This window comes from Chenopodium quinoa, unplaced genomic scaffold, assembly GCF_001683475.1.
Source record: "Chenopodium quinoa cultivar QQ74 unplaced genomic scaffold, ASM168347v1, whole genome shotgun sequence".
In the NCBI taxonomy this organism is placed as follows: domain Eukaryota; kingdom Viridiplantae; phylum Streptophyta; class Magnoliopsida; order Caryophyllales; family Amaranthaceae; genus Chenopodium; species Chenopodium quinoa.
Window position 1 is genome coordinate 703,511 of NW_018742656.1, and position 24,433 is coordinate 727,943.

Consider the following 24,433-nt stretch of genomic DNA (forward strand, 5'->3'; position numbering starts at 1 on the left):
TTAATTATGAACCGAAACCACTCTAAATACATTCCCCAACCCCGTAACCACCTACATTTCTTTTGCCATCCCTAAAACCACCCTAAATTTCTTTTTCTCATCCTCAAAATCAATCATACGGATATGACTTTGGATATTTGGAGTGGTTTCGAGGGCTAGAAAAAGGAGATGAGTGGTTTTGTGATGAGGGGAAGAGATTTAAGGTGATTTCGAGGTATAAATAATCAAATTCCACTCATCTTATTCTTATTAGGGGTATGTAGTGAATTTCTGTAACAATTTAGGGGTATATAATGAATTTGAAATTTTTTATGGGTATATAGTAAATAAACAAAAAACTCAGAGATATGTGGTGAAAAAACCGTAACATATATTTTTATTTAGTCCGAGCCAGTGATGATCACCTCAATAATGATCCTATGTAGCATGAGTATCAGCCTAGTCTATAACCAATTCATCCCCACTTTTCCTCAATCCCGATGCATTAAGTAAAACTCATATACGAGTAAAAGGTTTACTATTAAAAGGTTGATGATATCAAGAACAACCAAATAGGAGGGCGACAAGCGTAACAAAAAGTGGACCCCAGAACTATTTATTTCGTTAAATAGAAAAATGGATTATAGTTTTATAGGATGAATGGACATAAATTCTTCAATACCTAACGCTAGCAACTTGGTAGTAATAATAACAATATCATACGAAGTAACATTCAATAATCAAAGCGTGCCAAAAGAAGTAAATATTGCTTTTTTTAATAAGTAACAAAAAGAATAACATGTGTTTGGCAACTTCATTGAAATCATGAATTCTAATAAGCTTAAAATGTTAGTGTAATATTATGATTTTCACGTGGCCTTTATATACTGAAGTATCAAACTTTTTAGATTTTGAGGATTGGAATCGTATTTCTGTCGTCTACCCTTCATTTGGAATCATGATTGACCAAATAAGGTTATCTAAGCTAGAAGAGTGGGGCATTATTTAACATTTGGAATTCTTGAAAGACCTGTTATTGATACTACACAAAACTAGTATTAAAAATCAAATAATATATACCTATCAAATATATAAAACAAATTAAACATTACACATACCTTTATACTTGATTCAAATGTAAAATATTATGATCCGAGCCCAACAAATCACGTTGTGTCCTTAAGACAATTTTGCTCCCTCTACGATACCCAACGTTATTAAGCAATTGTCTCCCAGGATAGAACGGGTTTCTTTTCTTATAAAATGGTATTGTAATTATAAGAAACCAGCGAACTGTAGGGAATAAATTTCAAGCGTCAACCCCTTGCTTGAACCCCACTGTGATCATACACTAAAGTGCGGTGGCGTCCAAAAGGGAAGAAGATAGAGCAAAAGAGTCGCCAACAAGTTTTAGGAACTTGTAAACCGTTTACAGGGTGAAGGTTACACCCCTTAACGATCTAAGAGATCGTCAACTCCATAAGATCTAGAACCAAATAAGGGTTCGGGGATGAAGGTACAAATCCAACCTAAAAGAGATTGAACCTACCCTAATAATAGGCCTCTATTTTATTCTGATCGTATTCATGTGCGCTTTCTAATTAACATGCAATCAATAGGATTAACCCTAATCCTGTTTAATCTATGTTGGTTGAATTTAATGCACAAACAAACTATTATTGGCGATCACTTGAAATATAATCAAATTAACCCTAATAAGATTATTAATTATCTTATTAAGCGTGATTACAAGTACCAATTCCCTTTAAACATGCAATAAAAGGTGTGATCAAGCAATAGCAATAAAACATCAAGCAACATAATAATAATCAATAATTATCATAAATAAAATAATCATCATCAAAGTAATAATAATAATAATAATAATAATAATATTCATAATCATCATAAATTATAACAATTATAATCATAATCATGTTCATGTTAATATTAAAGCATAATAAAAACAAGATCTTAGGCATGATACTAACAAGACTAATAACAAACCCTAGCATGTCACTAAGCAATAAAAATCAAATCTTTAACCCTAACATGATACTAACAATCATAAATATTAGGAAGAACATAGGAAGCATCGCAACAATCATATTTAATATTAAAGTTACCCTAGACATGATACTAAGAATATTATAATAACAATATAAACATGATTTCTACATCATAATATCAATAAAAGCCATTAAAGTACTTACTTTGATGCCTCGTACCTCTTTCTAATAACAAAATACACACGTTAGTAATTTCAAGGAAAATAATAAACAAACAATTAAATTAAATAATGAAAAGAGAGATTTGGGACCAAACCCTCAGAAATTAAACCTTTCATGTCTAGGGCGAAGGCAACTTCGAATATGGCTAGGTGTTTCTAGATCTTGTGAATGCGGAATTTTGTATGTGAAAATAAAGTTTAGAAAAAGAGAAAGAAAGAGAGATGAATGAATTAAGAGAGAATTAAAGAATTAATGATTGCGAATGAAAACTGATTGTCGATTAATTAAAACTGATTGTTGATGATTGTTCGTGAGAATTGGTAAGAATAGGTGAATGAAAACGGAGTTTTTAATACATTATTTATAGAGAAAATCAGCCAAAAAGATAAAATATCAAAACAGAGTATGGCGCACAAAAAACAGAGCTGGCGCCAACCCTGGCTAATTGGCGCCAGGTGCCAATGGCTAGTACCAGGCGCTAATGCCTGGAGTCAAGCGCCAGTGCCTGGAGTCAGGCGCCAAGCCTGTTTTTAACGCGTTTTCGAAAATCAGATAAATTTGTCGTACTGGAGGATAAAATCATATATTTTCCTCGAAAATGCTATTTGATTTTAATTAAAACTCTGAAAAGTCAACAAAAGTCAATTTATCAATGCTAATTGAATTAGGAATGAAAAGAACCTTCTAGAAGAATATAGAAGACTAAAACCATTCCTAATTGCATTAGGAATGATAAATCATATTAGGCCCTCCCCTAGATCATTGGGCCGTACATAAGACTCAAACCGGGCCCAATTTAGTAAATTGGCCATAACTTCCTCAATATTCATCGGAATTGGGCTTATAATATATCGTTGGAAAGCTCTTGTCAAGCCCCATCCAACTACACTACTATTGGACCCATATCATGGACCAACCAAATTGGATTGGCTGTTTTCTTAAAATAAGTTTTCAAAAACAGAGAGAAGAGAAAAGTAATTAAAATTATCCGCAACACTATATTTTCTACATTTTCGCTTCATTCGATTATGATTCGACGTGAAAGGCACTCATCACTGGGTTTGGTTTTGGGGAGACACAAATGGGTGTCTACACGAACAAACTAGATTAGAGTAACCGCAACTATATGCATGTATATCTTGAGAGAGTAAATAAAACTAATATTCTGTATCCATAAATGAGAACAAACAACAACTATTTATAGACAAAGAAACATGGATGAAAAGATGCAAGTAATGAAAAGATACAATTATCCATCATAACGAATGAATAGTAAATAATGAAACAATTCAATTATCCATCATAACGAATGAATAGTAAATAATGAAACAATTCAATTATCCACATTAACAATTACCAATGAAGAGTTACAATTATCCAAACATACAATCCAATTGTCATACAATTTGTCATACAACACTATTCTTCGTAATTCTTCATTAATACAAAAATATTTACATAAATATCCAACAAGACCAATTCAACAAAAAACTTAAGTTGATAGTTGAGCCTTAGGAATATGTTTTATACTTTATCACTTCTTCTCACATGAAAGACCCTTCAGGTTTAAATGGAGATGCAACACAGGCCCACCCATACCTGGTGCGAATTAATTCCACTTTAAAGGAGGAGTGGATGAGATTCGAACCCATAACCTCTATGTCACGTTGTCTCTAATACCATGTTAGAGGACCAACTCAACCACAAGTTTTGAGGATCCAAAATATGTTTTATACTCTAATAATTGAACTCTAACCTAAAGGTTGGAAGGTGACAATCTTACCATTAGACCAAACTTAGCTTGGTGGTTGAGGCCCAAGAATATGTTTTATACTCTATCAGGAATTTTATTAAAATTACCATAACTATATTTTGAACGGTGTTCTGTGACACTGACATAATAATATGTGTTTATGGTGCTATTAGAATTTTATTAGATTTACCTTAATATCATATTCGTTTAGATTATTGTTTATGTATAAGCGTTCTTTTAATTTTGGTACATAATGAGCATTGTGCATATGTTGAGTTGTAGTATTATTATTTTGGGAGATGAGTTCATATTAACTGATGTGTTAGGTAGGTTAAGTTGTGTGGTACTAGGTAATGAGGTATGCGCTGTAAATGGAGTTATGGATCGTAGGTGATCAATGCAATATTTATTATTCTACTCCATACCTTATTGGCATATTGTACTGTTATGGAGAAAAGGGGAACAAGGATTTCATGTAGATAAGAAGCAGAAGTTGAGGTTTGTTAAATAAGGAGGAAACACTGTGGAGAAAAAATTTAAGGGTAACATAACCAACGATGAGCTCAACTTAGGGTCTGCAAATAAAGCATAAAATTATACAATTCACTAATTTGCCTTTGACTTGTCTTTGATGTGAATAAACCATGTTTGATAATTAACTAGTAGCTAACTGTTATATATAGTTGTATTAATTGGTTTGACTAGATGATTGTATTAGTTACTCTAACTAATTGCAAATTTCTCCCACAACTCTTACCAAAAACTTGGTTGAGTAGGATTTTCGAATTAGATTATTAAATTCCAATAAGCTCAATCTTTAAGGTTTCTATTTTTCAAATACTTAAAATAGTTGATTTTATGTTCAAATCACCTAATTGCTTCCAAAAAGCTAAAATTTCATCGATCATCTATTTATTACATTGTTATTACATAAGGTTAATCTATAAATTTATATATTTCGCAAAATTACAAGTTTTTGTTTTTATTCTTCTATATATATGATTAATAATATGTAATCAAAACCAATGTATTAATCATGCAAAACGTGAAAATATACTATTAAAATATTACGAGTACATAAGAAATCAATCTTGGACTGTAATGTAAATAACAACTCAATTTTCATTGATGGGTAAAGTCCTATGATTGATTTTACCAACCTAGATTAACCAAAAGCTTAGGGGTCCATATATATGTCACATATAAGGCCCTGTTCTCTTCACCTTAAAAAAATAATATTAAGTAAAAATAATTTCAATTCAGTAAAAATAAGTTCAGTTCAGTAAAATTAATTTCAGTTCAGTAAAAATAATTTCAGTTCAGTAAAAATCAGTTTTCTTAAAGAAGAATTATAATAGAAAAACAGTAAAAATAATTTAAGTTTAGTAAAAATAATTTCAGTTCAGTAAAATTAAGTTCAGTTCAGTAAAAATAAGTTCAGTTCAGTAAAAATAATTTCAGTTTAGCAAAATTAAGGTGAATCAAACAGGGCCTAAATGGGTATAAAATAAGAAAGTCCTATTGTTTTTGAAATAGAAAATGAGATACGGAGTAGTACTTTGTACTCCAAGGGATAAGCCTTTAAAACGAGCCAATTACCTTAGTCACTTTGACCCGGTTTTAATCCCATTAAAGATTCCACCGACGAATACAAGTTTAGTTATGCATACTTTTATTTGCTTTGGTTATTTTTTTATTTGTGTTAGCAAGTCCTAATGGTATTGATTAAACATCGAATAGTGCTCAAACCGTTCTTAATAAAGAGTAGGTGATGTCAGATTTAGGGCATGTTCTCATTGACTGAACTCAGCTGAACTGAGCTGAGCTGAGCTGAATTGAACTGAACTAAAATGAATATTTTATAAGAGAAGGAAATTAGGAGCTGAACTGAACTGAACTAAAATGAATATTTTATAAGAGAAGGAAATTAGGAGTTGAACTGAACTGAACTGAAGTGAAAATAAACGTATGAGAACAGACCCTAAGATTATACTGCCTCCGTTTTTTTTAAAAGCTAGAGTAACATACCCTAAGACTATACAGCGTCCGGTTTTTTTATAAGCTAGAGTTGGAAATTTACACTATTCATAATTTCATATGTCATCATTGACTTAATTTTTTACCAATATATAATATATAAATATATATAAAAATGATCATATAATATATTGTTGGATTTGTCATAAGTCTACTATTATAAATTAATTTTTTTCATAATTTTTACTAATCTCAATTAAAGATATTGATGGTCAAAGTCGTGTCTCGACAAATGTGTAAATCTAATTTCAACTTATAAAAAAACAGAGGAAGTATTTAATAACTCCTTTCACTTTGCTGAGCTATACTCAATTACTGTAGTACACAGCTATGAAAACTAAGAAAAAGTGAAAATGAGTACCTTTGTATCTAAGAAGAAAGAGATAGAGAGTGAAAGATCTCAATATTAAATAAAATTGAGCATGTAAATGAGGCTGTGAATGATTATAAAAGCTGTGAATGATTATAAAAAAAAAAGGGGGGGGGGAGACTTGTTATAAAAGGAAAAAATCAATAGCGGGTAGAAGGGTAGAAGTTAGAAAAGCGGATGAAAACGAAAAATGAGTACAAAAATTGAGAGAGTATTTAAGTAATTTTAGAAATATAATTTATCTGATCCATTTTGTCATTTGATAAGAAGAGTGTTACATCAAAAGTTTCTTTTATAGATAAATTTGTAGCTTTGCATTTTAGTTGGAATAAACTTGGAGAAAGGATGGACTAAAGAAACCATGGCTTAGCCTTCTCTGAATAAAATTTCTTTGCTTGAGTAGGCCCAACTTAGTTCTGGGGATCAATAAAAAGCCCATTGTTTCCTAAGCCCAATGAAGAAAAAATATGGACCAAGATTATTACCAAAAAAAAAAAAAAAACCTACTCGTATAAGGTGACCCAAAAAAAAAAAAAAAGTCCCTCTTAATTTTAACTTAATTTTAATTGAGTGTGTATAAAAAAATTTAATTGAGAAACATCAAAAAAAATTTAAGCAAAAATTAGTAGTCCTCAAATTTAGTTAGATTGGCAAAAATGTAAGTAAAAGAAATACTCATTTAGAGATTGCTTTCGATCATTTAGAGTTAGTTCAATACTCCCTCTATTTTTAATAGCCTTTGCCCTTTGATACTTCTTTTAGAGGAGGGTATTCGAGAATATGAATGTACACATAAATATATACTACGTATGAAGTAAGCTGAATTTATCACCAATTCACCCTCTTATTGTTGTATACGAAGTATATAAGTTGTTTTGATCAAATTGAATATTTATATTACACTCTAAACCCTTTGTCAATGCCCTCAATAGGTTGTGTTGCAAGTATTTTAAAATAACATAAGATATAAAAATATTCCGTAGTTAAAAAACGAAGGCCAAGTAAACATGATCAAAGAAAATAATCAGGATCAAGTGAGTGATTGATAATTTTAGAGGGCCATATAATAGCTAGCTTATGAATGAGACTTAGCATGCAGAGAAAGAGAGAATGAGACTTGCGAGGTATAGTGAGTGATTATGACTAAAATTGGCTTTGAAGAAGTGTAGGTCAGAGTATGTTAGGGTTCATATATATATGCCTTATTTAGATATATGAATGATATAAACTAAAATTACATGGTATATTCTCACATTTTTTTGATGTAAATAAATAGTACATGACGACCTTGCAACAAAGGGTTTTTTTTTTAAAAAATGTATTATGACTAGAAAAACCTTAAAACTTATGGAGCTCCTTATATCTAAATAGTACTTACTCTGTACGTTTATCAATGCATGCAGAACTTTAATGATTAATTGTATATATAATTTTCTTTTTTATTTTTATAAAGTGAGTATGATAATATTGCAAAAATTAAACTATTGCAATGTCGTATGATCATATTTATATCAATATTAGTATATTACTCTTATAAAATGAGTAATTAATAATAATGATAAATTTGCTAGCTAGAGAATAAGATTACCTATTCCAAGCATAACTTGGTGATGATTAAAAACCCCTTTACAATAATCCCATCCATAGCTACTAGTAGTAAGCATGCAATTAAGCATCTTAACATATCATATAATATTAAATTCGTGCGTAGTTACAAAAATAAACATACATACGTTTTTCCGTTTACATACAATTATAAGCAAAATAGTGTTAAATTGGGGTGAATGCCATGCTCTAGTCTATCATTATACTATTTGTTCGAGCAGCAGTTAAGATTACATTCTTTATGTCATTACATCACGGACAATCGTATGAAAATTGCCCTCGAAAACTCGATCATGATAAGTAAACATAGAGTCATACCTTAATCTAATTAAGCTTAAGAAACAATCCAAAATTTACCTTAGCTTGAAAAATATACATATAATCTCTCAAGTCATACGTACGTACGCAATTTGAACTTATCGCGTGCGTGCATACGTGCTTAATTTTCTCAAAGCATCCATCCATGGTGACCATGGACATTATATCCATTGACATGTTGCTGGCTTGGTGTTGCAACACTCATTTCAGTCGATTCCAAATTATTGTACCTATTAATTACATGTTATAAATATTTAAAGTGAAACAATTAGTAACAAAAACCTTGTAATATTTACAATATTTGATTTGATCAAAAGTACGGGTTTAGAAATTGAAATTGTACCCGATTTGGGGAGGAGGATTGCAATAAAGAGGTTGAAAGAAGCCCTCGGATGGATGAGGAATGCGGCTGAAAGGTATATGTTGTTGATCTTGAGTGTTATCACCTTCCCATGCAAGTCTTTGAGGGATTTGAGGGCTACAATGTTCCAACTTAATTGAAAATGCAACATCAAAGCGACTTAGAACCAACTTAGAAGCAATGGAAAAAGACTAAAATTAATGTCAACTATACAAAAGGATGCAAAACCTACAAAGCAAGTAGTGGTATTATTAAATAATAATCACTTATAGTAAGATGGATCGACAAACTCATAATCGATCACTTTAATTGATTTCAATAAAAAAAAAATGATTACAAGTCTGTCTCATATAAGATTTTGCGATGTACTCTAACCTTTAGCTAACCATTTAAAAGTGTAAGTGTGTTGCATATTATATGTAACCTTTGCACTTGCATGTAATATAATACATGCGTTTAGCCTAATGATAATATGTTGAAGTAGGGCAAATATATATTTACATAGAAAGGAGTGTATACCTTCTTCATCAAGTTCCTGTTGTTTTCAATTAAAGCTTGTTCCTACACAAATGGAGAAATAAATTCCTAATTAATACCTATCAGGTGGATAATTGCAATGAACATCATCCGATACGATTATGGAAAAATAAAAACACATACCCTTCTTCGCAGTTCTGCCATTTGATCCATCAATTGTTGAGTCTGAAAATAGAACACAATATCATATATCAAGCTTGCTATAATTAAAAACAAAGCGTGTTATGTTAAAATTAACAATAATCTACATCTACTAGCTAGTTCTTACATGCGACCGTCTCACCTATAAGAGAATAGTAGCGTTGTGATGAATATCAATTGCTAAATTAGTCGCTAATTGCTAGAATTGTATAGAAAAAAGTAACCCAAGTAAGTCATGCAATCGCTTTGTACATTTGGTGCATTACACATACAATAACACAAATTTATATTACTCCCTAGGAATGAAGGCAAATTGATCTTCCTTCGACATATTACATTATAAATTTATCATTGAGGTAGGATAATGTTTTTTTATTTTTTATTTTTTTTATTTTTTTTTGTTTAACGGGTAATGAGAATTGATCCCAAGATCTCCTGGAATCGAAAAGGAAGTTCTAACCATTTGAGAAACCCCTCAATCTCATAATGTTATGATTTTACTATATGAATGAACTCTTGTAAATAAACAACAAATGATATTATAAAGCGAAATTGGAAAAATGACCTTGGTTGATCTAATTTGCTTCAGAGATAACTCAAGTTGGTGCTCCAGCTGTTCTAGCTCTTTTATAGCCAATGGTGCCAAGTCTTCTCCCAGCAAGTTCCTACAACATTATCACACTCTTAAGGATATCAAATATAATATACTTTACTCTAACATTACGTCTACAACATTATTGTACCTTTTATTAGATAGTTGTCATCTTGTTACATAACAGGCTAGTTTAAATTACGATTACATCATTATTAATATGACAAATTGATAACTAATTCTAGATGGAGCGTGAGTTCGTGTCGATCTTACAACTAAACTAATTAATAAATACTCCTAAGTTACGACCTACGTACTTAATTGATTATACAAAGCAATGGAAATTACCTCTGAGATTGCTGCAGGAACTCCACCCTTGAAACTCTAACTGGCTAATACAAGAGGGGGGGTGAATTGTATTTGAGGTGAAATCTAAAAACTTTTTGCGGAATTTAACTAAATGAAATAATGACGAGAGAAGATATAGGCTTTTCTAAATTTCCACTATGTAATCAAACTCTGTACAAGTGAAGATTCAAACCCGTTAACAAGTTCCCCAAATTAGGAACTTGTTCCCAACTCTCACAGAAGACTTCAGCAACGAAGCTTCCTTAACCTCACCTTACAAACTCACAATCCCAACCCCAAAGTACTTGTATACAATCTGTGATTACAAATACCTATTGCACTCAAGAATATATGAAGGAAAATAACTCTCTTTATGTTATTAGATGGCTACTGGAATTTTTATGCTTAAGAGTTATGTTTTTCTGAGATAGTTTGCACGAGTATTTATAGAGAAGGCTTAGTCATTAACCTCCACCATAATCACGTCCACATGTCAACAACCCACTAACAACTTGTGGAGTTATCTTGACAGATTGTGATCATGAAGAGGTTTCCTAGCCTTATCTAATTAAACCACTATCCTAACAACTTGATAACCATTAGCCGTATAAAAGATTTTCTCACAGAAAAACCACTTGCTAACTTTATCAAATATTTTATTTAAAAGATTATCAAAAGTTTGTTTAAAAAGATTTTATTTGAAAAGATAAATTTATTATTTATTAAAACAACTAGATAATTATCTTCGATAATTATCTTTATTAAAACTTTTACAAATTATCTTTTCTTTAAGAAATTATCTTTTAAAACTAACTTTTATTCCAGTAGTCTTTAACATAAGTCATTGAGTTCCTTTCCGACTTTATATTATTGAGTGCTCACAATTAAAACTAGAACGTGAGATTTGCACGAGGCTTTTTAAAGAATGCTACTCCGCATCCAAGTTCCTACTCCGGAACGAACTTTGCTTGAATCCTTTATTCACCAAAGACTCAAAACATTCATTAGTCGAGTTTGTCAATTTGTCCATCAAAACCAAAAGGCTCAACAAATTCCCCCTTTTTGATGATGACAAACATTGACAAACTTAGGTAAATAAAATCATCCAGGCATGCAACAAAAATTTAAAGTAAGACATGAAAACAAAAAAACAATTAAAGAACTTAGAAAAATATTAAAAAGTATTTTTTTTTTTTTTTTTTTTATTATTATTTTTTTTTTTTTTTTTTTAAAAAAAACTGAGCAAAAGAAAAATTAACAAAGACTTTAAAAACTGAACTTAGCAAAAGTTTGTACCTTCGATGTGTGAGTTCCTTGGTAAACACCTTAGCCGCCATGAAGTTTGTCTTTTTCCCCCTTTTGGCATTATCAAAAGATTGAAAAAAACATTTTGCTATACTCCCACTAGACTACGTAGGGAATAGTGAGCTCAAATAATGCAAGGCAAAAATAAGTTAGGTACTAAATCATCAGCAAACACACACAATCATATGAAAAATACGAGCCAAGTTCCCATAGACGAAAATCAAAAGCAGGAAAGAGTAGCAAAAGTTATGAGTTACAAACTGAAATCCGAATGGAACAAGCAAAAACAAAAGAAGTAAAAGTGACAAGTTTGAAATTGCAATTATGGTGAGTAAGTAGGTTCATCAGCTGGGGTTTTGGGGTCATTGGAAGCTTCCTCCACCTCTTCAAAAGCCACCCTGTTAATCGTCTCCAATATCTCCTGAGTGCTGTGCAGTATGTTCTTCTCAGCAGCATCAACTTTGTTCTCCATCCCAGTAAAACTGGTTGCCTGAGCATCTGCCACAGCCTGCACTTGGCGTTGAAGAGAAGCCAGCTGCTTTGCCATGTCCTCCAGCTTTGTGCACACCATCTTTACCAGCTTCTCCATTTCTGCTTTCACCTGTTGAATATCAAAAACAGAAGCATTTGTTCCAGAGAAGGCAGCAAAGCCTGTAGGCTGTGATGTAGGAAAAGCTGGGGAGGGAGAGGGAGAAGTCTGTTTTGGTGAAACAGGAGGGGAAGAGGGTTTAGCTTGGTTTGTGGGAGAGGCAGGAACAGGAGATGGCTCGGAGGCAAAAGGAACTTGTGTAGGGGTGAAATCAGGGTCTGAGTGATCAGAAGAGCTAATGTCTTCAATGATCACAGGCTTTAGAGTAGAAGTAGCAGGTTTGACAATTTTCCTCTTACTCCGCCTTAGTCCTCCTGTATAAGGGAGGTCGAGACTCTCACTTTCTGAGCTAGATTCCCCCTCACTCTGAGTCTCCTCTTCTTCCACAGAAACTGCCTCCTGAGGTTCCCCCTCTGAAATTGCTTCCTCTCCTTTTTCTTCCTCTCCTTTTTCTTTATTTTCCTCTTTTTCAGACTCACTTTCCTCCTCTTCTGACTCACTTGTATCTCCCTCTACAACCTGTGTTTTCCCTTTTCCACGATTTTTCTGCTCACTTCCTCTCGTCAAGAAAGTAAGTGTCCCACTCTCAAGTTTAAGGCTCAGGCGAAGCAAAGATTGCTCCGAGAGAATGTTCTCAGGTTTAATATAAGTGGGTGACTCACTTTCAACATCAATCCCAAAAGACTTAAACAACACAGTGAGGAGAGATCCATATGGAATAGTAGATTTATTTGCATAGAAAGCCAAATGTTCAATCATCAACTTTGGAAAGTTTATTTTTATTTTCCGAGCAAGACAAAAGATGATGGTTGCATCTAGTAGGGATACTGTGCTACGTTTTTGCAAACGAGGAACAATGCCTCTCCATGTGAAATTGAACAATAATTTGTGAAGAGGGGTGAGTATGTTATGATGCGAAGTCTTGCTTTTCGGGTTTCCACCGATAAATTTAATAACCCTATTCTCATCATAATGCCCAATTTGCACAATTTGCTTGTGTTTTAGGTATGAACTATAGCCAGAGGTGGGGACTTGAAACAAGTTCCCTAAATATGCAATATCAAAATGAATGTGAGTATCTTTGACCGTAGCCGTGCAAACACCATTGTTGTGTTTGAAAGTATTTTTGAATTCAAACAAAAGCTTAGGGTAAATTGGATAGTGAGAACAATTTTGGAACAAATGCACCCATTCTTGATAATCAATTAAGGAGATGAATTCGGAGAACTTACTTGCCGTACACCAGTCATAATTGATGTGATAACCGTGAGTGTAATTCCAAGATGGAGACTTTTGAGAGCTTTGCCTCTTTCTGTCACCTCCTTTCACGGTTGTAGCCTTTCTCTTTGTCGAAGCTTGAGGGTGAACAACGGCAAGTGGGACTGGTTCAGGGGAGCCGCCAACAGAGGAAGGCTTCCGGGTTTTTGGTTGTTTCGGGGTTGAGGTTAGGTTGGTTTTCATGGTTATGAGGATGAATTGAAAGGAAGGAGAAGATGAATAGTGTGAATAGGGAGGAGAGAGAGTGAGGCCGGTTATGGAAGTTTATGGGGAGTTTAATTGATTTGATGGGTGAAGGTGGAGTGTTAAAGAAAAAATTTAATTGGGAAGGGTGAGAAAAAGTGACGGTTTGTATGGTAAGGTAGTAGGGTAGTTTTAGGGGTAGTATGGGTTTAATAGGATGTAATAATTGCATCTTTCAAACGTATCACAATAATAAGATAGATAAAAATACGGAAGTTAAGGAGTAGTGAATATGTTAGCTCCTTATCTTACGTGAAAAAAAATCTTTTTGTATTTTTGAATGTTATGAGGAATAGAAAAATTGATCATGAAAAAATAAGGAAGGAAAAAGATAAGAATAAAAAATAAGATAGAAATAAAAGATAAGAAAGAAAATAACAAGAAGAAAAACAGATAAAAAATGAAAAAGATAAATAAGAGCAAATTGATTGTAAATTATGATGATAATTTACGTGATCATGATACAGAGAGTAAAGAATGATGAAAAGGGAACTTGAAACAACATGGCTCAATATTTTTAACATATTAAGAGTATGTATACGTGACTTTTCAATACTTCACAAATCTTTCCCCTGGGTAATTTCAGCTGTGTTATGCACACAAGATTGAGCATAGCATCGTTAGTTACATCCGATTTTACCTTAGGGGTTCCAAACAAAAGTCACTTGAGCCGTAGCATCCCCAATTCCACACGCATCTTTTCAAACTTGTCTCTGCTTAAAGGCTTAGTTAAAATGTCAGCAATTTGAAATTCAGTAGAAATAAAATCTAGCTTAATTAAGCCCTTTTCAACATTATCTTTCAAAAAGTGATGCCTTACATGTATATGCTTAACTTTAGAGTGTTGTACTGGATCTTTAGAAATGCAAATGGCACTTGTGTTATCACAATGAATAGGAACGCACTCTAAAATAATGCCATAGTCACGCAACTGTTGTTTTATCCATAGCAATTGAGAGCAGCATGCAGCAGCAGCCACATATTCTGCTTCGGCAGTGGATAGAGCAACAGTGTTTTGTTTCTTGGAACTCCAAGAGACCATGCAAGAGCCTAAGAATTGGACCATACCTGACGTGCTTTTACGATTTACCAAATCTCCTGCATAGTCAGCATCAGCATATCCTCTTAGGTCAAACGAGTCACTTTTTGGATAGAACAGACACAAGTCTTCCGTCCCTTTTAAGTATCGTAGAATCCTTTTGACGGCTGTTAGATGCGATTCCTTTGGATCCGATTGAAATCTTGCACAAAGACCTACACTAAACGAAATGTCAGGTCTGCTAGCAGTTAGATATAACAAGGAACCAATCATACCTCTGTATTTTGTTTGATCCACACAAGTTCCCTTGGGGTCTTGGTCCAACCTTGTGGTTGTTCCCATGGGAGTGTGGTTTATCTTTGTGCTTTCCATACTGTATTTTTTTAATAACTCCTTCACATAATTCTGCTGATGGATCATTATTCCTTCGTTAGTTTGCTTAATTTGGAGCCCAAGGAAGAAGTTGAGTTCCCCCATCATGCTCATCTCAAACTCACTGCTCATTAAATCAGCAAAGTACTTGCACAAGGATTCATTAGTTGCACCAAAAATAATATCATCAACATAAATTTGTACAATTAATAAATGAGTTCCTTTTGATTTTAAGAACAAAGTTTTGTCAACTTTTCCTCTTTTAAAATCATTTTGTAAAAGGAATTTTGAAAGTCTTTCATACCATGCTCTTGGAGCTTGTTTTAATCCATACAGTGCTTTATCGAGCTTAAAAACATGGTTAGGAAAGTTTGGATCCTCAAATCCAGGTGGTTGTTCAACATAGACGTCTTCCTTTAAAAAACCATTTAAAAAAGCACATTTGACGTCCATTTGATAAAGTTTAAAACCCATAAATGCAGCAAATGCAATTAAAATACGAATTGCTTCTAATCTAGCTACAGGAGCAAAAGTCTCCTCAAAATCGATACCTTCCTGCTGATTGTAGCCTTTAACAACCAATCTTGCCTTGTTCCTTACAATTGTGCCATGTTCATCTAGCTTATTCCTGTATACCCATTTGAGACCAATAACCTTTTGATTCTTTGGTTTAGGTTCAAGGTGCCACACTTTGTTTCTTTCGAATTCATTTAATTCCTCTTGCATGGCAACAATCCAATCAGCATCTTCCAAAGCTTCTTTGTGATTTCGAGGTTCCAGTGTTGATAGGAAGGCATTGAATGCACAAAAGTTTTTCAGTTGGGATCTTGTCTGAGTTCCCTTGCTTAGGTCACTTATAATTTTATCCAGGGGGTGTGACCTTTGATGTTTCCATGGCTTTGGTTGGAATGATTGAGCTGGTATAAAAGTGTTATTTTGAGTTGCTCTTTCTTCCATTTCTTCATGGTGTTCTGCTTCTGCATTTGCTTCGCCTTCTGTATTTTCTGTTTCTTCTGTATTTTGATCAGAGGCTTCAGTATTGTTTGGAACTTCAGTAGGTTCCTTATCAGCATTTTCAGTAATTCGAACAGGCTGCTTTTTGGGAGTTAATTCTTCATCTTGGTCTGTTGAACGAGTGAGACCAATTTCGAAATCTCCATCTTCATATTCCTGTACACATTCATAATTATTAGTTTCATCAAAAATCACATGTATACTTTCTTCTACACACATAGTCCTCTTATTGTAAACTCTATAAGCTTTACTATTAGATGCATATCCTAAAAAGACTGCTTCATCACTCCTTTCATCAAATTTTCCAAGATTTCTTTTATCATTATTGTGAACAAAACATTTGCATCCAAAAGCTCTTAAATGAGCAATATTAGGTTTTCTCCCTTTTAACAATTCATAAGGTGTCTTGTCCAACATTGGTCTGAGCATGGCTCGGTTGACGATATAGCATGCTGTGTTGACGGCTTCTGCCCAAAAATTCCTTGGAAGCCCACTTGCTATTAGCATTGTTCTTGCCATGTCTTCCAATGTTCGGTTCTTCCTCTCAACCACACCATTTTGTTGTGGTGTTCTTGGCGCTGAGAAATTGTGACTTATTCCCTGTTCTCTGCAAAATTCATCAAACTTGGAATTTTCGAATTCCGTACCATGGTCAGTTCTCATATGAATAAGTTGATTACCTATTGATTTTTGTGTCTTTTTCAAGAAAGTCATAAACATATCAAAAGTTTCATCTTTACTATGTAAGAATATGACCCATGTAAATCTAGAATAATCATCCACAAGAACTAAGACATATCTTTTTCCACTTCTACTTTGAATTCTAACGGGACCACACAAATCCATATGAATGAGTTCCAATGGTTTTGTGGTGCTTACCATTTTCTTTGATTTAAATGATGATCGAACATGCTTTCCTTTGATGCAGGCTTCACAAATTTTGTCATTTAGGAATTTGATAGAAGGTAATCCGATTACCAAGTCCTTTGACCTTAATTTGTCAAGCAATGAAAGACTAGCATGTCCAAAACGTTTATGCCATAGAAGTGGATCATCCTCAATAACACTTAAACAAGATAGATTGTATTTTGGAACTTTGTTAAGGTCCACGGTATATGTGTTCCCTTTACGAGTTCCTTCCAAAACGATTTTACCAGTGTTATTGTTGATGATTTTGCATTTTTCAGAAGAAAAGCTTACAGAGTTTCCTTTATCACAAAACTGAGAAATACTGAGTAGATTATGCTTCAAACCCTTGACTAAAAATACATTGTCAATTGCATGGGAACTTGACCTTCCTACTTTGCCAACAGCAACAATGTTGCCTTTCTTATTGTCTCCAAAGGTCACTGTTCCCCCTGTATAGGCCGTCAGTGAGAGAAATCTGGATTCATCTCCTGTCATGTGCTTAGAACAACCGCTATCGAGGTACCACTGGTTGTTCCCCCTCACTGCGACCTGCAAAAGAAATTAAGGGTTAGTAGCAGGAACCCTTTCATTCATGGGTTCCTGTGTTGACACATTTAAATCAGATTTCTTCTGCCAAACATAGTTCACATTCTTATTGTACAGATTTGCTTTCTTAGTACATTCTTCACTGCGATGTTCCTTTTTACCACAAAAAGAACAAACGGTCTCACTAGGTAAGTTCACATATTTCTTTTTCTTTCCAGTGGACTTCTTCTTATGAACATAGCCTAGACCTTCTGTTCTTTTTGTCTGAGCTTCCTTTACCCACTTGGGAACACCCGTGCTTGCTGTATTTTTACTTTTTCTTGCAATTTCTAGGTCCTTTTCTAGTTTCTCATTTTTATCATTGGTTTCCTTTATCTCTTTCTTAACATGCTCTAGTTCATTATTAAACATGATTAAAGGAACTTCAGTAGACCTGCAAGAATCAATGTTAGTACACAACATTTTATATTGAGTCAATTCAATATTCAGCATGATATTCTCACTCTTGACTCTTTCAAGGGATTCTTTTAGCATAATATTTTTATCTAACAATTCAAAGAATCTGCCTTGAACATCATTTCTTAAGCTTTTCAGATACTTAACATGATCTCTACAAATTCCAGTTGCCTTTTCGGCTTGCCTTAGTTTTGCACATAATTCTTTATATTCATCTAAGGTTTCTAACAATAAAGAGATTAATTTATCCTTTGAGAGAGATTTCAAATAACTAGGTTGAATGACTACCTCATCATCATGCTTTGCCATTAGACAGAGATTGGCTACTTCATCGTCTGTGTGTTCCTGTTCCTCTTCTTCGGAACTCGATTCTCCCCACGTGGAAATCATTGCTTTCCTGAAATTTGTTTTAGAAAAGTTAGGCTTGGAATTTCTGCTTTGATCAGTTTCTTTTCCCTTGCCTTTCTCAGATTCCCATAATGGACACTCTTTGATGAAGTGGTTGGTGCTTCCACATTTGTGACAAGAAGACTTGGCTTTGGGTTCCTGATTTCTTTTACTGTATCCTTTCTTCTTGTCTAAAAACTTGTTGTTACGGTAGAATTTTTTCAGCCTTCTCACCAACATTGCAGCTTCTTCTTCATCGATGTCAGACTTCTCTTCGGATTCTTCATTAGCTCTTAATGCTAGCCCTTGACTTTTGACAGTCTCCTGAGTCCGATTGTTCGACTGGATCTCGTGAGTAATGAGGGAACCCGCAAGCTGTTCCAGATTGAACTTGGTGAAGTCTTTTGATTCTTGCACCGCTGCGACCTTTGCTCTCCATCTGTCATTGTCTGGAAGACTTCTTAAGACTTTTCTGACCTGCTCATCTATAGGAATTATCTTGCCAAGACACGTTAGTTCGTTAGTAATACTTTTAAATCGAGTAAACATGTCTTTAATGGATTCTTTGTTTCCCATTTCAAAGCGCTCATACTGAGACAAAAGAATGTCTATTTTGGAACGTTTAACATCTGACGTTCCTTCATGTGTAACTTCCAGAAGATCCCAAATTTCCTTTGCGGACTTGCACCCTTTGACACGAGTATGTTCATCGGGTCCAAGTCCCCAAATTAAAAATTTTTTGGCAGTAGCATTCATTTCAAGTTTTTCAAAATCAGTTTTTTCATACTCATCCATAGGTTTAGGGATTACCTCATTATTAGCATTTGTTTTCGTAATTTCGTAATCTCCTACTTGTATAATCCGCCATACCTGATAATTCTCTGCTTGGATAAAGATTTCCATCTTATCCTTCCAATAAGGATAAAATTTGCCGTTGAAGTATGGAGGCCTTTGAATGGATGTACTCCCGAATTCCTTTTCCTCTGTGTAAGCCATTTTCCAGGAACTTACTCAACAGGGTTGCCTGCGTGTTCTGAGTTCCCGCTCTGATACCAACTGAAACTCTAACTGGCTAATACAAGAGGGGGGGTGAATTGTATTTGAGGTGAAATCTAAAAACTTTTTGCGGAATTTAACTAAATGAAATAATGACGAGAGAAGATATAGGCTTTTCTAAATTTCCACTATGTAATCAAACTCTGTACAAGTGAAGATTCAAACCCGTTAACAAGTTCCCCAAATTAGGAACTTGTTCCCAACTCTCACAGAAGACTTCAGCAACGAAGCTTCCTTAACCTCACCTTACAAACTCACAATCCCAACCCCAAAGTACTTGTATACAATCTGTGATTACAAATACCTATTGCACTCAAGAATATATGAAGGAAAATAACTCTCTTTATGTTATTAGATGGCTACTGGAATTTTTATGCTTAAGAGTTATGTTTTTCTGAGATAGTTTGCACGAGTATTTATAGAGAAGGCTTAGTCATTAACCTCCACCATAATCACGTCCACATGTCAACAACCCACTAACAACTTGTGGAGTTATCTTGACAGATTGTGATCATGAAGAGGTTTCCTAGCCTTATCTAATTAAACCACTATCCTAACAACTTGATAACCATTAGCCGTATAAAAGATTTTCTCACAGAAAAACCACTTGCTAACTTTATCAAATATTTTATTTAAAAGATTATCAAAAGTTTGTTTAAAAAGATTTTATTTGAAAAGATAAATTTATTATTTATTAAAACAACTAGATAATTATCTTCGATAATTATCTTTATTAAAACTTTTACAAATTATCTTTTCTTTAAGAAATTATCTTTTAAAACTAACTTTTATTCCAGTAGTCTTTAACATAAGTCATTGAGTTCCTTTCCGACTTTATATTATTGAGTGCTCACAATTAAAACTAGAACGTGAGATTTGCACGAGGCTTTTTAAAGAATGCTACTCCGCATCCAAGTTCCTACTCCGGAACGAACTTTGCTTGAATCCTTTATTCACCAAAGACTCAAAACATTCATTAGTCGAGTTTGTCAATTTGTCCATCAAAACCAAAAGGCTCAACAACCCTGGACTTAAGCTTCAAATATTCCTGGTAGGTTGCCTGATTTTAACCAATAAAAAATGACAAGAGGACGTCAGCACATTTTATATCTACGTGTATAATAGTCCTATATTTGCATAGGGCTTTGCATACATTGGGTCAATGACGTTATATAATCATCAAAGAATACATTTATTATACAAATTTATGTCAAAAATTATAATACGGAGTATATAATTCGTTACATATCCTAGCTATCCTATATGCATGGGAGCTATGTATAGTGATCTGAATCAACAAATTATTTACATGCATGCATGCTCAAACTATGAATGTGTATTCTATACTTCTCGTTACAAATTAATTAAAATTCCATCAATATATGTAGGATTACTTATGACATAATTTTACTATAAAATCCTTTATAATACGGAGTAGCTTAGGTGTTTTTTTTTCCTCAATCTACATAATCACGCGTCCAATTTATTTTAATTAGTTGCTAAATTTATATATATGCACTTGTTTCGAACATAATAAAGTAGGTGAAAATTTGACTATTGTTTGAAGTGGTACATTACTACAAGTATAAAATATAAATGTATATGTTGCAGTGTACTCAACACATTATGTTTAGAAGTACATTAAAACTCCTTTGGCATCCGAATAAATTTTGAATTTCTCAATAAAAAAATAGTACTGTCATAAATACGTACTTTTTTTTTTTTTTTTTTTTTTTTTTTTGGTTCGACATAATAAGATACATGTCGCCGAATCCAAATAGAAAATTAATGGGGGTCGAGGGAGTATACACATGGCAATAATCTAGATTAATAGAAAAACCATAAACAAGTATGTATATTAGCATTGTAAATTTAGGATATTGATCTGATCATAATGACACAAGAATAAAATTTGGAGACTACCTCAGAATCATTGAGAAGCCCATTTTCTTCAAGAGAGCCATAGCTGCATCTTTGATACTTTTCAATTGTTTTCAGCATACTATTACCATGCAAAGTCCACATTCAACCAGGTTTATTAGAAAACCAACTAATTGCCAAAAAACATAAAGTGTGAGGAATTGAATGTAAATTTTTAATAAGGTGATTAAAATTACTATATAATTAGGTAACTATTTCATTGTTAATTAATTAGCCATTAGCAATTTATTTAAAATAAAAAAAATATTAACCATTAGCAATCATAGATGCATCACCATATGCCAATGTGTGGTGTTATTATGAGTGTTTCAACCCTTTAAATTCTCTTGTTTATTTTTTCCTTTTTCTAGTTCAAACTTCCTTTTTACTTTTTTTAACGATTACACTAGATTAGCATCATAAAAAGCAGAGTTGATGGAGGAGAAACTCAAAACAATAGCGAGGAAAATATACAGTTGTATACATTTATCATTACAAACCAAATCAACAAAATCATCTGAAACTATCAAATAAAGGGAAAAATGTAACAACTGGAAGAATAAAACGTGGTAATATTGGAATCAAATCTATGACGAATGATATATAATTGATCTTCTATATCTTTTTGGAACTTCATGGATGTATCACTAAAAAGTACATGTTCCAACATAGTTACAAGAATTAGAGAGGAAGTTAAGAACATCCAAACAATCATAAACATAATTATATGAAACATCGCCACACCTATCCAAAATACTAATACAATTAGATCACCTCATGTTGAATTTTTCTTGCAAATCTTCCCAATGATTTTTCAGATATATTTAGAGAATTTTAATATAGATAAAACTTAGAGAATTAACTTCCAATTCCACACCAATGAACAAAGGATGATAATTAAAAATTAAAAATAAGTTAATAATTGAGCCTTTAGTTAAATTCTTATCTAACAGATAAAATAATTATTATGATCATAATGATGCCGATGCTTTAATTTATTTGAAATCCACATAAAATTAATTCAATTTAAATTTTAGTAGTGTCTTTCAATTAGATCTAGTTTAACTTTATTTCCTCAAAGGGTAAAACCCAAAAATTAGTTATAAAAGAGTGCAAAATTAAAGCTGCAAAAGAAAGACAAGAAAATTAAGAAGATTGAATTGGAAAAGATGAAAAATTAATTGGCATTTGAGGATTGAAGATAAATCAGACTTTGGAACCAAACAAATTAAAGCAGCCTTTGTCTATTTCTCTATCTTATTCACAGTTTTAACAAATGAACAGCCTTCTTCTGCAAAACATCACATCTCTGCCCTCAAATCTCAACAGTAACAATGAGTAGTAATATTTTTTTTTCTTTTTATATAATTAAATTAATTTTCACAAAGCAAAATATCAGTTAAAATTTTGTACAAGAACTTTATTTAATTTTTAAATCTCATGAATACCTTAATTTATCACTATGTAGTATGTATAATTATCATTAAGGAAATTTTTCATTAAGATCATTGTTTATAGTTTAATTTATATCATAAAAATAAAATTTCAAGCTAAACAAAAAAAAGTACAATAATTAACTAACAAAGCCCTTACAAAAAAGATTAACTACTTGGACTTGCATTAAACAAGGATCTAGCTACCAAATTAATTATTATATACATCTAAGAAACCTAGTTTTTTACCCATTTTATAATAATGATAAATCCATTTTACTAAAGTAGAAACAAATCAACTCTTCAAATACTATAGAAGAAGTTGAATCCAATTAGTACATATTAAGTAATGTTGAAAATCATCAATTTTGTTGGTACCACTCTAATGTAGTAATTAGCCTACAAAAGAAAATCATTTTGCTTTCAAATCCCTTATTAATCAAAACATAGGTAGGTCATAGATCTTAATAAAACCGATCCAAAACCCCCTAAAAAAAAGAAAATCACAAAACAAGATCGATCTAGAAATATAAAACCATTTACATTCAAACAGAGTCGTCGTATACAAGACCTAGCTACTAAATATATTACATTACATCACGACTACATATAAACCGAACAAGAGAGGATAGAACAAACCTCGACGAGCTGCAAAACTCAAAGAGTTTACCACGATTAGAGAAGATGATAAGAGCAACTTCAGCATCACAAAGAATAGAAAGCTCATAAGCTTTCTTAAGAAGTCCATTTCTTCTCTTAGCAAATGTAACTTGCCTATTGATTTTGTTCTCTATCCTCTTGAGTTCAACTCTTCCTCTACCCATGATTATTAATTGTATTATAATTCTTATCTTTTCTCTCTCTTTTTTTTTAAAAAAAAAGAAAAGAAAACAACTTAACTATATTTACTCACTGAAAATACTTTCTTTGGGAAAGAGTTAGGTCTCTTTTTATGTGGTCTTATTGTCCTAGGGTACCATAATTGTAAACAACTTAACATACAAATATATAAATAGAAAAACCCTGAAATAAATAAATAAAATAAAATAATAACTCTTTTTCATAACCTTAGGGTATTTTTGTGCTTCTTGACATATACCCTCTTTGGCCTGGTTAAAAGAGTAATTCCCTCTTTTTATTCCTCTTTCTTTTTATGTGGCTTACATAAAGTAGTCTATAATAATCTTACACGGAACACAAAGAAATGTGGATTTTTTTGTAGAAAACTATGTCCTTGTACTAGAAGGACGGTTGATATATTTTTTAAAAAATCATATGGACCAACTAAGTACATATGGACCATTTAGTCACCTTTCATACAATAAATCATGTTTTTTCATGATTAATTATAAGGCTTGTTTATTTGTTCTAGTAGCTTATCCTTCACATTTACAATAATTGTGCATGTCATTTGAATTAATTAGTGAATAAATGGTGTTATATATGACCTAGACCAATCGTATTATTTGGTCTTCATTATTGACTTATATGGCTCTATATACAAAATTAATAATACAGGTTGTACATATACTTGTATAATGGTTAATTATGTTTAATCACTATTTAATCCCTTCTTGTAACTAATGCTTAGTTTAAATTTACATAAGTAATTAT

At 32.7% G+C, this 24,433-nt stretch overlaps 1 protein-coding gene across 1 annotated transcript; it reads right to left on the reverse strand.

The window, feature by feature from the left end:
• Positions 1-7,995: 7,995 nt before the first annotated feature.
• LOC110722242 (MADS-box protein CMB1-like) lies at positions 7,996-24,001 on the reverse strand. Its single transcript, XM_021901514.1, has 9 exons — positions 23,459-24,001; positions 21,390-21,468; positions 20,491-20,526; positions 10,273-10,298; positions 9,898-9,997; positions 9,315-9,356; positions 9,174-9,215; positions 8,637-8,785; positions 7,996-8,523 (listed from the first exon to the last, which is right to left on the reverse strand). The coding sequence occupies exons 1-9, from the start codon at positions 23,641-23,643 to the stop codon at positions 8,424-8,426; spliced, it is 759 nt and encodes a 252-aa protein (XP_021757206.1). The 5' UTR covers positions 23,644-24,001; the 3' UTR covers positions 7,996-8,423.
• Positions 24,002-24,433: the final 432 nt, after the last annotated feature.

Excerpts from the sequence above, each read along its gene's own strand:
- LOC110722242 (XM_021901514.1), bottom strand. The coding sequence starts at position 23,643 with ATGGGTAGAGGAAGAGTTGAACTCAAGAGGATAGAGAACAAAATCAAT. Across the intron at positions 20,527-21,389 it reads GGCTTCTCAATGATTCTGAG|GCAACCTACCAGGAATATTT; the intron begins GTAGTCTCCAAA and ends GGTTAAAATCAG. Across the intron at positions 9,357-9,897 it reads AGCAAATTAGATCAACCAAG|ACTCAACAATTGATGGATCA; the intron begins GTCATTTTTCCA and ends TTCTATTTTCAG.